Source organism: Hippocampus zosterae, chromosome 20 (genome assembly GCF_025434085.1).
Source record: "Hippocampus zosterae strain Florida chromosome 20, ASM2543408v3, whole genome shotgun sequence".
In the NCBI taxonomy this organism is placed as follows: Eukaryota; Metazoa; Chordata; class Actinopteri; order Syngnathiformes; family Syngnathidae; genus Hippocampus; species Hippocampus zosterae.
The window spans coordinates 7124113-7138007 of NC_067470.1; the positions used below are offsets into that span (position 1 = coordinate 7124113).

At 48.0% G+C, this 13895-nt stretch overlaps 1 protein-coding gene across 4 annotated transcripts in view; it reads right to left on the reverse strand.

Moving 5' to 3' along the window:
• The window catches only part of LOC127592878 (sodium channel protein type 4 subunit alpha B-like), a 53279-nt gene that overhangs the window by 16118 nt on the left and 23266 nt on the right, over nucleotides 1–13895 (reverse strand). For all 4 annotated transcript variants that reach the window (XM_052053916.1, XM_052053913.1, XM_052053914.1 and 1 more), the window contains exons 9-19: nucleotides 13657–13720; nucleotides 7252–7393; nucleotides 6995–7192; nucleotides 6645–6827; nucleotides 6271–6528; nucleotides 5372–5500; nucleotides 4052–4172; nucleotides 3677–3915; nucleotides 2441–2614; nucleotides 2154–2315; nucleotides 974–1168 (exon numbers count right to left, since the gene is read on the reverse strand). In XM_052053916.1, the coding sequence (XP_051909876.1) occupies nucleotides 974–1168; nucleotides 2154–2315; nucleotides 2441–2614; nucleotides 3677–3915; nucleotides 4052–4172; nucleotides 5372–5500; nucleotides 6271–6528; nucleotides 6645–6827; nucleotides 6995–7192; nucleotides 7252–7393; nucleotides 13657–13720 (1865 nt within the window). The remainder of the gene's footprint in view (nucleotides 1–973; nucleotides 1169–2153; nucleotides 2316–2440; nucleotides 2615–3676; nucleotides 3916–4051; nucleotides 4173–5371; nucleotides 5501–6270; nucleotides 6529–6644; nucleotides 6828–6994; nucleotides 7193–7251; nucleotides 7394–13656; nucleotides 13721–13895) is intronic.

Sequence of the window (13895 nt, forward strand, 5' to 3'; positions counted from 1 at the left end):
AACACACGCACATAGAAAAAAAAAACTGGAGATAAATGTGCAGATGGACAAGCAGAGGTAGATAGAGACACTACGTTTAGACTACATTAGTAATTTTGGGAAACGTTGCATTTGTCAGAGTAGTTTTATTGCAACATTTTTTTTTTACTGTCAGAAAATGTTTAGTATGTTATTTTTGTGAGTAGATGTTCATGCGTTGATTAAAAAATAAATCCGAAGCTACTCACTGGTCAGTCGCAACTTAGAGTATTTTTACTTTTGACTTGTACTTGAGTCATACTACTCGGAAGTAACGGTACTTTTACTCTAGATATAATTTGCGAGAACTCGACCGGTGTCTTCACAATACCGAAAGTCTGATTTCGAGACTCAACCTGTACTACGATGTCGAGAATGAGACACTGTCACAGAAAAAAAAAAAAAAAAGGACTTCTGTTTTAAGTCGATGCCTCATGTCACCACAGTGCACTTCCACATGCAAAAACGTACTGCTCGTTTTTACAGACGTGAATAATAAACTTCACATATATTGTTGCTGAACTTACGAAAAATATGAGGTACCGTTTCATTTTTGGCGGCAAGGTATCCGATTACTTTTCTCGTACTGGTATTCGGTGCTTCACTCTCCTCTTCCCACCTCTGATATACAAGCAAAAGATGTATGCGTTGTGAATTAAAATAAGAGAGAGGCAACTTCGATTTTATACGGAAGAAGGAAAACTGCCTTTTAGAATTGGAATGGATACTCAAAAAAAAAAAAAAAAAAGAAATTAATCCCTACTTGGCTTCTTCCACAACAAATCTTGGTTGCGGGCATTCAAGCTTGTCTCCAAACGTGATGATGAAGCAGTTGAAAAGGTCTTATGGGCTGGGTGGTGGTGGTGGTGGGGGATGCGGTGCCTGAGGGAGCGCTCGGGGGAGGGAGGGTGGGGTTGTGGTAGGGCGCTGCGGGGGGTTGCTGGAGTGAACTCACCACCAGATTTCCGATGACCATGACGAGCATGAAGACGAGGAGGCAGAGCGGCTGTCCGGCGACTTCCATGCAGTCCCACATGGTCTCGATCCACTCGCCGCACAGCACGCGGAACACGATGAGAAAGGAGTGGAAGAAGTCCTTCATGTGCCAGCGAGGGAGCGAGCAGTCTTTGGAGATCTTGCACACGCAGTCCTGAGGGGAAAGCCACCCCGAAGGGAACTCAGTCGGGTGAGAAGGGAATGAGGGTGGGGGGGGGGGGGCTTGGGAACGGTTGTCTCCCCGGGGACCCGCATTTGCCACTTTACAAAATGTTCGAACAACAAAAATTGTGTTGGTTCATTAAAGCAATCAATCGATGCCGCTGAAGCACTTTTTTCAGTGGGTCTCAATCTGTGAAATTTTGTTTGCAAACCGTTGCGTATGAGGTATATGTGCCTTTAAGAGGCGTGGCCTACTGAGTCAAAAAGTCTTATGTATGCCCTGTATTGGAACTGGACTGTTTAGTTCCATTTGAGTAGGTTAAGATGCATACTGCATAGCACAGTGATCAAACTCAAGGCCCGGGGGCCAGATCCGGCCCCGCCACATCCTTTTATGTGGCCCGCGAAAGCAAATCACGTGTGCCAACTTCCATGATCCTTGCTCAAATTTGGACCGAAATTGTCAAATTGTCACGTGTCATAAATAATGTTGTTGATTTTGCAAGTTTACACTCACTTAGATAATAATTGAACAAACGACAGTTGACTGATTACAAAACTACCAATCCATGTATTTGATTTGTTGTGTACAAGTCATAATACGATGTGACGATTGAACATTTTTATCGGTTTCACTGTCGTAATTAATGGCCCTGCGAGGGAAGATGTAACTCCAAAGTGGCCCAGGACAAAAATGAGTTGGACACCTCTGCTCTAAAGGGTTTATGCCTGGGGATTGACCTTCTAGTCCCATGACAGGATTACATCGTTCTTCTGTCAAAACAGGCCAAAGTCATCGATCATAAGTTGCTAACCCGATTGTAAAGTCACAAAAATAAGAAATGTGAGGAGAAACACTCAATATAAAACATTCCAGGGTAAAAAAAGGAAGGAAGGAAAAAATGGAGCGTGACTGTATAATTTTGGATTCCGAGCCAGCGATTACGAATCGGTGCGCGGGACACGTGAGGGGTCACCTGGTAGTTCTTGCCAAAGAGCTGCATGCCCACCACGGCAAAGATGAAGACGATGATGGCGAGCACCAGGGTCAGGTTGCCCAGGGCGCCCATCGAGTTGCCGATGATCTTGATGAGCGTGTTCAGGGTCGGCCACGAGCGAGCCAGCTTGAACACGCGCAGCTGACAACGGATGGGGGAGGGACAGAAAAACACCGATGAGATTTTTGTCTTCCGCCTTGCGCGGCGGGTGTTGATGGCGATATCGCCACGGTTGCGTGCGTGTGTGCCGTGTAGGCGTCGGTCACCAGTCTAAAAGATCGGAGCACGCTAAGTCCTTCCACGTCGGACAGCCCGAGCTCCATCAGGCTAAGGCACACGATGATGCTGTCGAAGATGTTCCAGCCCGTTTGGAAGTAGTAGTACGGGTCCAGAGCGATGATCTTCAAAATCATCTCTGCTGTGAAGATGCCGGAGAACACCTGAAACGCAGCGAGAACCACAGCGGTGTTACCTCCGCCAGGAAGAGCCTCAGAACTCTTCACACTCTTCGCTTTGTACCCTGCGTTTTTGTTTTTTTGTTTTTTGTTCACTGTTATATTTGCCAATATCTGTACTTGTACTGAAGTACTGAGTGTGCGTACTTTTGCCACCCTCTGGAGTCCGAAAAGGCACTGCTGTCAGCTGCAGTCACATGACATGGTGCGCACAGTGCAGCGTCAACACACTTCTTATGTGAAACGCTGCAAACTTTCAAGCTATTGAGGTATGAGAAAACGCCGAGTCATGGCGTCGGGGTGAGAGAGCGCTGCGCAGCTCAATTGTGCACGGGATAAATCTTGTAATCCTCACAGATGTTTCCGTTGCTTTTTAGCCTTTCGGCATCTGTGCGTGTGTGTGTGTGGGTGGGTGTGTGTGAGAGAGAGAGAATGATCATCTTAGGACATGTCAAATAAGTCATTCTTGGGGAAAGCAAAAATCCACGCATAACTAATTCACATTTTAAACGCATTTTTTTTAAACACAAAAAAGTTCTCCCTCCCAAAAATCTTTTTTTAATAATTAAAAAAATATTGAAAAAAACCCCTCAAACTACTTTTTTATAATTATTTTTTTTTAACAAAACAACCTCACAAACTACTTTTTAAAATAACAAAATATTGAAAAAACTCACAAACTACTTTTTTAATAATTAAACAAATATTGAAAAAAACACTCACAAACCACTTTTCAAAATAATTGAATATTGAAAAAAAACTAACTACTTTTTAAAAAATAATTTAAAAAATATTGAAAAAAAAACAACCTCACAAACTACTCTATCTACTTCATTTTTCTGCTTCGTTCATGTAAGGGACCGTTGTGGCTGTTGCTCAGCATGACATGTGTGTGTTGCGTGCGAGTAAGCGTAATAAGTCGATCGCAGGAGGTTAAGTTGCTTGAAAAGTAGAACTTTGGTCTAAAAAGGTTGGGCACCCCTGCCCTTGAGGTTTAAGAGGAGGGTGCGGCCCTGACATGCATGCATTGTTGCCGGAGTGCGTTACCAGATTTCCAATACTGAGCATGCCGTTGAAGTCGTCGGTCATGGGGTAGTGCTCCATGGCCATGAAGAGCGTGTTGAGGACGATGCAGACGGTAATAGCCAAGTCCAGGAAGGGGTCCATCACCATGATCTTCACCAGACGCTTGACCTTCAGCCACCAGGGGGAGCACTCCCACACCAGGTGGCGATGGGCGAAGGCGTACCAGCACGGGTGGCATTTCTTGTGGGCCTCCTCCAGTTCTGATTGGTTACAAAAAAATATATATATATATTCTAAGCACGCGTCATCCCAATCACATCCAAGGAGAGACTGTTGGGTGAATTGAAGCATCCCTTAAATCGAATTCCAAACAAGCTAATGCTTAGCTAGGCTCACCCTCCATGGCGTCCGTCAGGTGGCTGGCGGCGCTGGGCGCTCGGCCCCGACGCTCCGAGCCCAGCGTGGACGATGGCCGAGGGAGCAGGACCGTGCTGAGCTCCGTGCTTGACGTCGGGACCTGCCAGAACCACAGTCGAGCGATCATGCCAATGTCACACAACATGTACATCAGGGCGTTGAATCAGCGTCCGCATCCTCTGTTGCTATGGTGACGCCACTGAACACAAACACAGAGTGACCATTTGACCTGACATGAATCCTCTTTTACGTGAGTGTGTGTGTGTTTGTGTATTTGTAGGGGGTGTGGGTAAGATAAGCAGATAATGACTGCAGTTCAAGGATTCAGAGAAGTCGGTCCGTGTGTGCGCGTCAGTATTTGTCTACGTGATTTTTTTGCACTTGTGTGGCAGCTTCATTAAGTACCCAATCTAATAAGCTTTAATGTGAGGGGTGCTTAACGCTGGCTTTTGATTGAAGCTATCAGAGCGTGCGTGTGTGTGTGTGCGCCCATTTCTAAGTGGCCACTTCATTAGGTACACAATCTAATGGGATTTAAGGATGCACTTTATGTTGCCTTTTGATGTCCCAGCTGTTGTATCGATCGATTCCGATAAAGTTTGTAGCCTATAGCGTTCTCAGGTGTGCTTGCGTAACACTTCCCGCCCTCCGACGCGACATGACGCAGCATTGTTAAGGTAACGAAAGGTGACCAAAGGTCACTTCCCACGATGCCGCCGCCTCCTCCTCCGTCCTGCCTGCCAGGGGATGCTGGCGGAAGATGGAGAGAGAAAAAAAAAAAAAAGCCGCCGGCCGCCAGTTGTTTGCCTCTGGTTAGCGGCTAAGGGTCGCCATGGTAACAATTCCGTGGTAACCAAGCTCCATCCGTCCTCATCCGGCTCAACTGCGAGCCGCGGGTGTGGAAACTCGGCACCCACACACAACTTTGCACAATTTTCAAGACACAGAGGAGGGGTCAAAGTGGGAAAAGCATTGACGCGGTCTACCGCAGTGATTTGTCATGACACAGTTTTGACTGACGTCAAGAACAATAAGAAACCATCGGTTTCAAGCAGCTCCTTTCACCTTTAACCCCACAAAGAACTAAACTCGTGTGTTTGCTGTTATCGGAGTTGCCCCGCGTGTGCCCTGTGTGCGCGCGCGTGTGTTTAGCTCATGATATCAGAGTGCAGCTATGCAAAGTGCTGATTCATAATTCACATGTCTGAGTGTTGGATGGATGCAGTCTCCACCATTGTTTCCACTGTGACAACACACACACACACACGCATGCACGCACAACACAACACTCACACTCACACTCTCCTCCTTGACCTTCTCCATGGTGCAGGCAGGCAGCTGCCCCTGCAGGGTCGGCGGCGAGACCACCCCGTTTTGGTCCATGGCAACAAAAAGCTTCCCGTTGATGTTCAGAGTGGGATAAAATACCTGAAAGTGCATGCCCGCAAATGCAAATACACACACACACACACACACTGGTTAATAGACTAGTGCAGCATTCGACATTTCACCATGAGGTTCTTGATTCAGTTCTAAAAGGACACAAAATTGGAACCAAGCCATTATCGAGTACGGAATATGGAGGACATTTTTTTCCATAGGTTAGTTTGTTAATTTGAGTGTATTTAACCGGGTAATGAAATTGAGAACAGAATATGCGTGGTGTGCAGAGAGCGAAGATAGGCTGGGGTCTTAAGCAATGAGTTTTTTTTTCTCTTTTCGCTAAGCATGAACCATGAGTAAAGAATACAGGTATACATATAAAAATCTTTGCTGGGGTTGTTTTGTGGTCATTTAGCAAAACATAATGGCAGGCCTGCTCGCTAGCATCAGTTCAATAGCATGCTGTCCATTTCAGGAGGCCAGCTACTTTGTTTGGCCACCTAATGCCATTTTAGCAATGCCAGGGAGTTTTAAAATTTGGACACCAGACCTGAGAGATGAATTAGCTTAGCGCTAGCTAGAATGAGGCTAGCAGCGATGAAGATGGCTTTAAAATGAAACCGAAGAGAAGAAAACAAACATCCTGTGTTCTCCCGCTGGCCAGGGTACGGCCTGGAGGTTGCAGTGAAGTTATTATGATCTAAAAAGGTGAACCTTTTCCATATGCTACACTCTGATAAATGTGAATGAAATAAATGAGTACATGTGATGTCCTAGTGTTATGTCCCATATGAGATGTTACTGTTTGATGTTACCTGCGAGTTTCTGCTGGCGGTGCTGTAGGTGCTGGGTCGGCGTTTGGGCCACGGTTGCGTCAGGATCCCACTGAAGGTGCCGCCGCTATACGTCCGTCCCCCGGCGCCCTCCCCCACGTCGCCTGGCACGCTGTACTCGTCGTCGGCCATCTCGGCCTCTGAGCCGCGGCTCCTCAGCCGGAAATTAAAGATGGACGACACCTGGCTGCTCCGCCGAGTTCTGTTGGAGAAAGACCGAGCCAGCAGGGGATGGAGGGGCTGGGAAAGGAAGTGGGTGGGACAGATGTTACCTCCTTATGTCTTAAAGTGACTATCGCCTCCATCTGTGTTAAGACAGACGGAGGCGGTAAAAAAACTATTCTCGGTGCCCTCACCTTGGAGCTTTCCGTCCCATCCGCCTGTAGCAGCTTCTCCTCTGATAGGTTGGCCTCCACGTCAGGGACCCCCACCAGTGCTTGACTGCGCCGCCGCTCCTCCATCAGGTCCAGGTGAGGTCCAAAGGGAGACACTTCTGGTGACATCAGCGAGTCGGAGTCCGGGGCTTTCTGTGCGGCTGCCTGGTGGGAGGAGTTAAACGGAGGTAAGTCACGCAGGTCTTGAAGACCGTGTTCGGTGAGTTCAGAGATTTGTTTCTAAATACATGTTTGTGCAGATAGTTGCTTTTTGGGGGGTTGGCGGGCGGGGAGCAGGAGTCACTCCTTCCCCGCTAAATTAGCGAAGCTACCTGCTGCTCCTTCTTCAGACGCTCCACGGCCAGCTGGAACTCGCGCTCCTTCTGGCAGGCCTCGGCAATGGTGGCCTGGTTCTGCTCCTCGTACGCCATGGCCACCACGGCCAGAATGAGGTTGACCAGGTAGAAGGAGCCCAGGAAGATGACCACCACAAAGAACACCATGTAGGTCTTGCCGGCCGAGCGCAGCGTCTGCACGTGACCACGGTTAGCGCCGAGGAGCGCGGAGCTACTGCGGATGCGAACGTTACCTGATGGTAGAGGTTCTCCCAATAGTCCTGAGTCATGAGTCGGAAGAGCGACAGGAAGGCCCAGCCGAAGGAGTCGAAACTGGTGTAGCCATAGTTGGGGTTGCGTCCTGCCTTCAGGCACTCAAAACCATCTGGGCACTTTCTGCGGTACGACAAGATTGAATTGGCTGATGATGATTTGTGATATTCATCCATCCATTTTCTAATCCGCTTTACCCTCACGAGGGTCGCGGGGGGTGCTGGAGCCTATCCCAGCTATTTTTGGGTCGTATGCGGGGTACACCCTGAACCGGTTGACAGCCAATCACAGGGCATACAGTACATGGACGAATAAACATTCACGCTCACAATCACAGCTAGTGACAAAGTGTTCCATTAACCTTCCATGCGTGTTTTTGGAATGTGGGAGGAAACCGTAGTACCCGGAGAAAAGCCGCGCAGGCACGGGAAGAACATGCAAACTCCACACGGGAAGGCCAGAAGCGGACTCGAACCCCGCACCTCTGCACTCTGAGGCGGACGTGCTATAACGGTGTCACTATTTTTGTGAAATGTTAGCGCGCCAACTGCTAGCACGTTAGCATTTAATCAGCTGTCATTAGCTGATGGTGATCAACGGCGGCAGGATGTTATGTAACCAAGAAGAGCAGAGCACACGCAGGAAGTGGGCGGACAGCATCCCCGCCCTCCATCTTCTCCTGACACAAACAACAGCAACGCATCCTCGTTAGGCTCGTAAGTGCCGTGTGACCGGGACCCGCCCACACATGTCACCGTGAGATGGAACATACGGCCAAAATTGATATTCCACATTCGGATCCTATCGCATCCATCGCGGCCCACACAGATGGGCCAACAACATCAGCAAGATGCAGAAAGCTTTAAAACAGCGGTTGGACCATTTTGCAAAACAGACTGCTTTCGAATTGTTGCAATGTGTATTTTCAGGAAAAAAAAAACTTTATAAACACCGACAATAATGACACAACTAAACAGTTTTTGTCACACTGCATCAATGCTCCTCCTTCTGTTGTGCCCGCCTTGGTTACGTAATGGCAGCTCATCAGCTTATCAGTACGGCACAAATATTAGTCATTCTATGCACGGTATAAATAATATAACAGACTAAGTACTTTTATATTGTCTGTCGCTGTCTGTTGCTGAGAGGCTTATTACACCGCAACATACAGTCGATGCTATTTAGCATTAGCATAATGTTAGCAAAGTTTGAGGGCAAAGTTCAACTGGGACTAAAATCCGGTTAACAAAAGCCTCGCTTCACGCCTCTCCACCTTTCACGAGATATGAAAAAAAAATGCTCAAACGGCTCACAGACGTGTGTGGATCGTTGTTGTTTGCGAGACGGGAGTACTGCTGAGGCCTGCCAGTAATAGGCAGTCCTTCTTGATGTGATAATAAAAAGCTGAGCAGCAATCAATGCAAATGTACTTTCAAAGTGCTACTAACACAAACATCACAACGTCGATGCTAACACAATACGCTAACTTGCACATTGTGCTGATTTTTACAAACGTGGCGTCCGCTCACAAAGGGGGCGGGGGAGGGGCGGGGGGGAGTGACGCGTGCACAGACAGACACACACACACGCAATGTGATTAATCAGTCGTCAGCTGTCATCTTGACGGCGCCTCGACTGACACCCACCCTGAGCAAGGCCGTGCCGTCTCACACACGCATAGACCCGTACGCGTGAACACACACACACACATACGTCACCCTTCCATGTATCCATCTCATACAAGTGAGTCAACATGGTGGCATGTGAGTGTGTCTGATGGCTCCAGTGTGTGTGTGTGTGTGTGAGTGTTGGTGTGCTTAAGGACCTCGAGGACACCCAGAGTGTGTGAGAGATCTGGAAAATGCAGACGGGAGGGCGTGTCCACGTGCGTGCGTGTGCGAGCGTGAGAGGTGTGAGAGCGCGAGAGCCCGCAGTTATCTCTCACACACACCTCGGCCTGCATTAATGGAGGGACGCCACTTCAGCCGCCCGGTCACGCTAGAAGGGCCCTCACTTTGTCTCTCACTCACACACATACACAAAGTTGTTTGTGCTGGTGGAGTGTCTCGGATCAAACAATGTTTTGGACTTCATGGAAATAGGGGAGCGCGCACACGCACACGCGCATGCGCATGCGTCTGTTCCCCTGCCATTCCATTTGGTTTCCCGTCTCTCTTTCTCTCTCTCACACACACAGACACACACACACACACACACCTTCAATTATAACAGGTAAACTGAGGCCTGGAAGGAAGCCAATCCTTAGCATCACTATGGCAACCGTATCCCTGTGGTGGTTGCCGAGGGAGATTGTTTTGTGCCACCTCTGTTGGGAGAAGCGTGGACATGTGTGTGTGTATCTGAGTACACTGTATGCAAGCGCACGTGTGTGTATCTCAATGTTTATTTGTGCGCGTGCATGTGTGTTAGCTTGCGTGTGCTGTCTGCTTGTATGCAATTGTGAGTACATGAATGCATGCAATCGTGCATGTATTCACGCGTTTGTGTGTGTGTGTGTATCCTTGGACATTAGTGTGTTGCACGTGCACTTAAATGATACGTGTGCGCAAGGTGTGGCACATGATGACATTGAAAAAGAAGACATGTCGTGACCCTGGTGTCAGGTGAAGCTTCAAACTTTCTTGATTTTCACCTCCCGGCTCAGCAGTTTCCAAGGGGTCAGAGGTCATCAATCTCTTAGTGAACTGGGTACAGCGGGGTCGACGGTCGACCTGGGTGGAGGTTAAAAGTGGCCTCGGTGGAGGTCAGAGTGGTTTCTACTTGTGTTGAATGTCTGACAAGTGACATCACCAGGGGGCTCCTGAAATAGCCTCTGGAGCCAGGGGGGGCGGAGTCAGACACTTGTTAGCGATGACTGCAGCGCTTTGATGGCTAACGCTAACACTAATGAGCGAGCGACACACATGAACAATCACACTCGGCTAGAGTCTGCAAGCTTGGGAACAAACGGCCTGACGACTGAGAACAAACACACACACAAAGACACAAAACGAGTGTGTACGTGCACGCACACACACACACACACACACACACACACACACACAGGGCAAAGCATGCTGGGAACGTCAAGGACAAATAAGATAAGGTTTCAGTTCGTCTCGCTCAGAAAAATCAAATCAAATTTGCCGTCGGATGGCGAAGCTTTAAAGCGTTTAAATGTAACTTAAAACTTTAAGTGGCATCCCGTCTTTGGCCAACAAATCACACGTGTCCTTGGATTGGATGCCAAAGTGCAGATGTGGTCTGGAACATGTTGGTTGGATGTGCTTGGTGTGGAGAAAACACTCCCCAAATCTTGTAGAAGATTTTCCCAGAGGAGGCACCGCTGTCCCGATACTTTTGTCCACTTGGGGTATTTAAAGTTCGGCATGCGACAGCTGGACTGAAACAACATGCTAACCAATTAGCGCTTAGCTGGCGGAGTGGCGGCAACATCAGGAGGCTGTGTTTGTCTGCGTGTGTGTGTGTGTGTGTGTGTGTGCGCGCGCGTGTGTGTGTTTCAGTTGATCAAAAGCAATGACATACACAATCAGAGGGTCTGAGTGGCTCAAATGTCAGTGGGCAGAAAAGGTCAGAAACAGTTTCTGCTGTCAGACATCTTGCTCGTCAAGTTGATCCTTTAGCTTTAGCAATTAGCATCAACGCACAAACGTCCATTCAGACTCGGTCGTGTGATCGAGCGGCCTGGCCGCCTCCAAGGCAGTGCCAAGGACAAGGGCGGCAGGCTGTCAATCATTATGCCAGCATGAAGGTGATTGGCTGCAATCAAACTGTGCGGGCGGGACTAAACCACAACAGACCTTCGGACGCTCTCACAACGTGGCGGCAAAAAACGTCAACCCAACAACTACAACATATACTCCAGTACTGGTGCTACAACACTGAGAATGATACTGACACTGATACTGATAAAAGTACAGATATTGATACTGCTAGTGGTACGGGTATTCACACTGGTGTTCTTATTGATACTGGTACGCCTACTGATACCACTATGCCTACTGGTATTGCTGTTATATTGGTACTGATATTGATTCTGGGACTGCTTCTACTTTTAATAAGTTTGATACTGGTACTTCTAATATTATGATACTGGGACTCTTGCTAATACGGATACTTTTATAGCTACTGGTACTGACAACGATGCCAGTTCTAGTACTTGTACTTTTTTGGTATGAGTATTTCTACTTGTAACTGAAATTGACACTAGTGCTTTCACTAGCATTGGTACTCATCCCCAGGACTGCTATTGTCGCTTGTGGAGGTACCGATATTGGTGCTAGTACTGTACGGGTACTGGTCTAGAATGTGACAAATGCTAATGAGAAGGATTCTAATATTAGCTGAATGGATGTCCAGCGAAAAAGGTGAAATGAATACATAATAATAATAATCTTATTTCTATTTTTTTCCATGGTTCAATTTTTTTTGGTATTGTTTTGTTTGGTTTTTTTTGTGCGCGTGCAGACAAACGCACACACACACGCACGCGCGCGCGCCCACAGTACCCCCATGCAGCTTGGTGGAAGCCTCTTTGGCATGTTTGGCTGTACATGTAAGAGACATCACATGGTTAGACTCCCGCAAAGCTCGCAGTGGGCACCCAGTACACAAACACACACACACACACACACACGCGCACACTAAAAATAAACAACCATTTAGAAAAATGTTTTGGTGTTGTTGCATTTGAGCTATTGATCTGTGTAGCTTTTAACATAATGTTGTATGGTACAAGTGCAAACTAGGAACAAACGCACACACACACCCCAGCCCCCACACGCAAACTGGAGTGGCGACCACCAGCAGAGAAGGCGGCTAATGGAATAACGAACATGGTCCATACGACGCTCATTCCAGGAACGTCAACCCCCCTTCGGCCATAATTCTCTTCAAACTGCTGGCATGGCAGCTCACCGCACAAAACCAGAAAGAGCGGTCGCTACACATCATTTGTGTTCTGTGATTGGAAAGCGACCAGTCCGTGGTGCATACCTCTCTCCCATAGTCCGCCATGATGGACTCGAGCTCACCCAGTGACCCTAAGCAGGACAAGTGCTATAGAAAATGCATGGACGGATGCTCATTTACGTAATAACGATGATGATGATGAATTAGTGCCGAGCTCAGCGAGCGATCGCAGCAAGTATGTCGCAGCGGCTTAGCTCAGTGACCTTTGCCCCCGGGGACGGCCGTAGCGACCTGGTGCGTGCGGCGCCCGGTCGCAGGGAGCCAGCAGCGGCGGCGGCATCAGCGTCACTGTCAGCGCCGGTCGTGTGCGACGACACGCGACACAGCAAGTGCAGGGGAACGCTTTTGCAACACCTGCAACTACACCACCGGGTTGATGACTGGCATCGCCATGGTGACCGCAACCAACACATCCCTCAGTTAGGAGGCTGCTGCTGCTTTCATCATGTGGCCGATGGAAAGCGTTTCTCAGTTTTTGTTTGTATCTCCATACGTTGGACTTTTCCACCATTTTTGGAGAGATCGATCTTGGTCTCATTAGTACATAAAACTTCCCATATCTGTACTTTTTTTTTTTAAGCCTTCCACTTGTTTTTGCTGATGAGTGGTTTGCATCTCATAATGGTCGCAGCAGAATGAATCCAGAAGTCTATAAAACATAACGTACATCAGCACGAATTCAAAGTGGGATTTTAGAACTGTGAGACCGATAAGCTCGCGTGCTGCTCGGGCATCTCTCCCTTGAAGGCAAGTGAAGTTTTCCCTGCCACTTTTCGCTTGTTTGCACGTTTTCATTCACTTGTATTCATTCAATCCCCTTTTGTTCTTTTTTTTCACTCCATCTGTTTGCTCCGCTTCCTGCCATCTGCTCCTCTTCCTCTTCACCTTCACGTTAGCTGGTTGTTGCTCCTTCATCTCCTTCGCTATTTTGCTTCCTTCTCGTCTTTTCTCAACTCAAGCCCGCCCCCCCCCATAGCCGTCTTCTACTTCATCATGTTCTCCGTCCATCCTCCTTTACGCCTCACCTCACCTGAACCTCCATCCTCTCCTAACTCTCCCGTGGCAAGCTCGTGTTAGCCTGCGAGCTACGTGTTAGCATTCTGAAATGGTTTCATGCGGCGCGGTTGGTCGGCTAGCTGGAGGCTAATACACGCACGCGCACACATTTTCATACACGCACACGTGCATGATGCTGTTCTGATAGCGGTGTCATTCAGAGTGTCAGCTTCCCGCTCTCAGCGTCAACACTGAGCGTCGATTCTGCGTCCGTCCTAAAGCCGCATGTCACATGAACCCGCGGCGTGGCACGCTCGCACTTGGTCGGCGCAAAATTGACTTACTTTATTTTCGTGATTATTTTGACTGACGGGATGCCGCTGCCGAGGTGGACTCACCCTGCGTCGCTGCTGTTGCCGCAGATTAAGGCATCCTTGGCACCTTCCACCTTGTAAAAGTTTTCTGCAAGAGAGAATAACAACAAAATTAATCAAATACACTTTTATAATACATAATAACATAATTATGGTTAAAAAAATAACTAAAAAATAGCAATATCGTATGACTGTAACTTTTATGCTCATTTACGGCCCATCAACTGCATTTTCCATTATACGTTAGCATTAAGCTAGCAGCT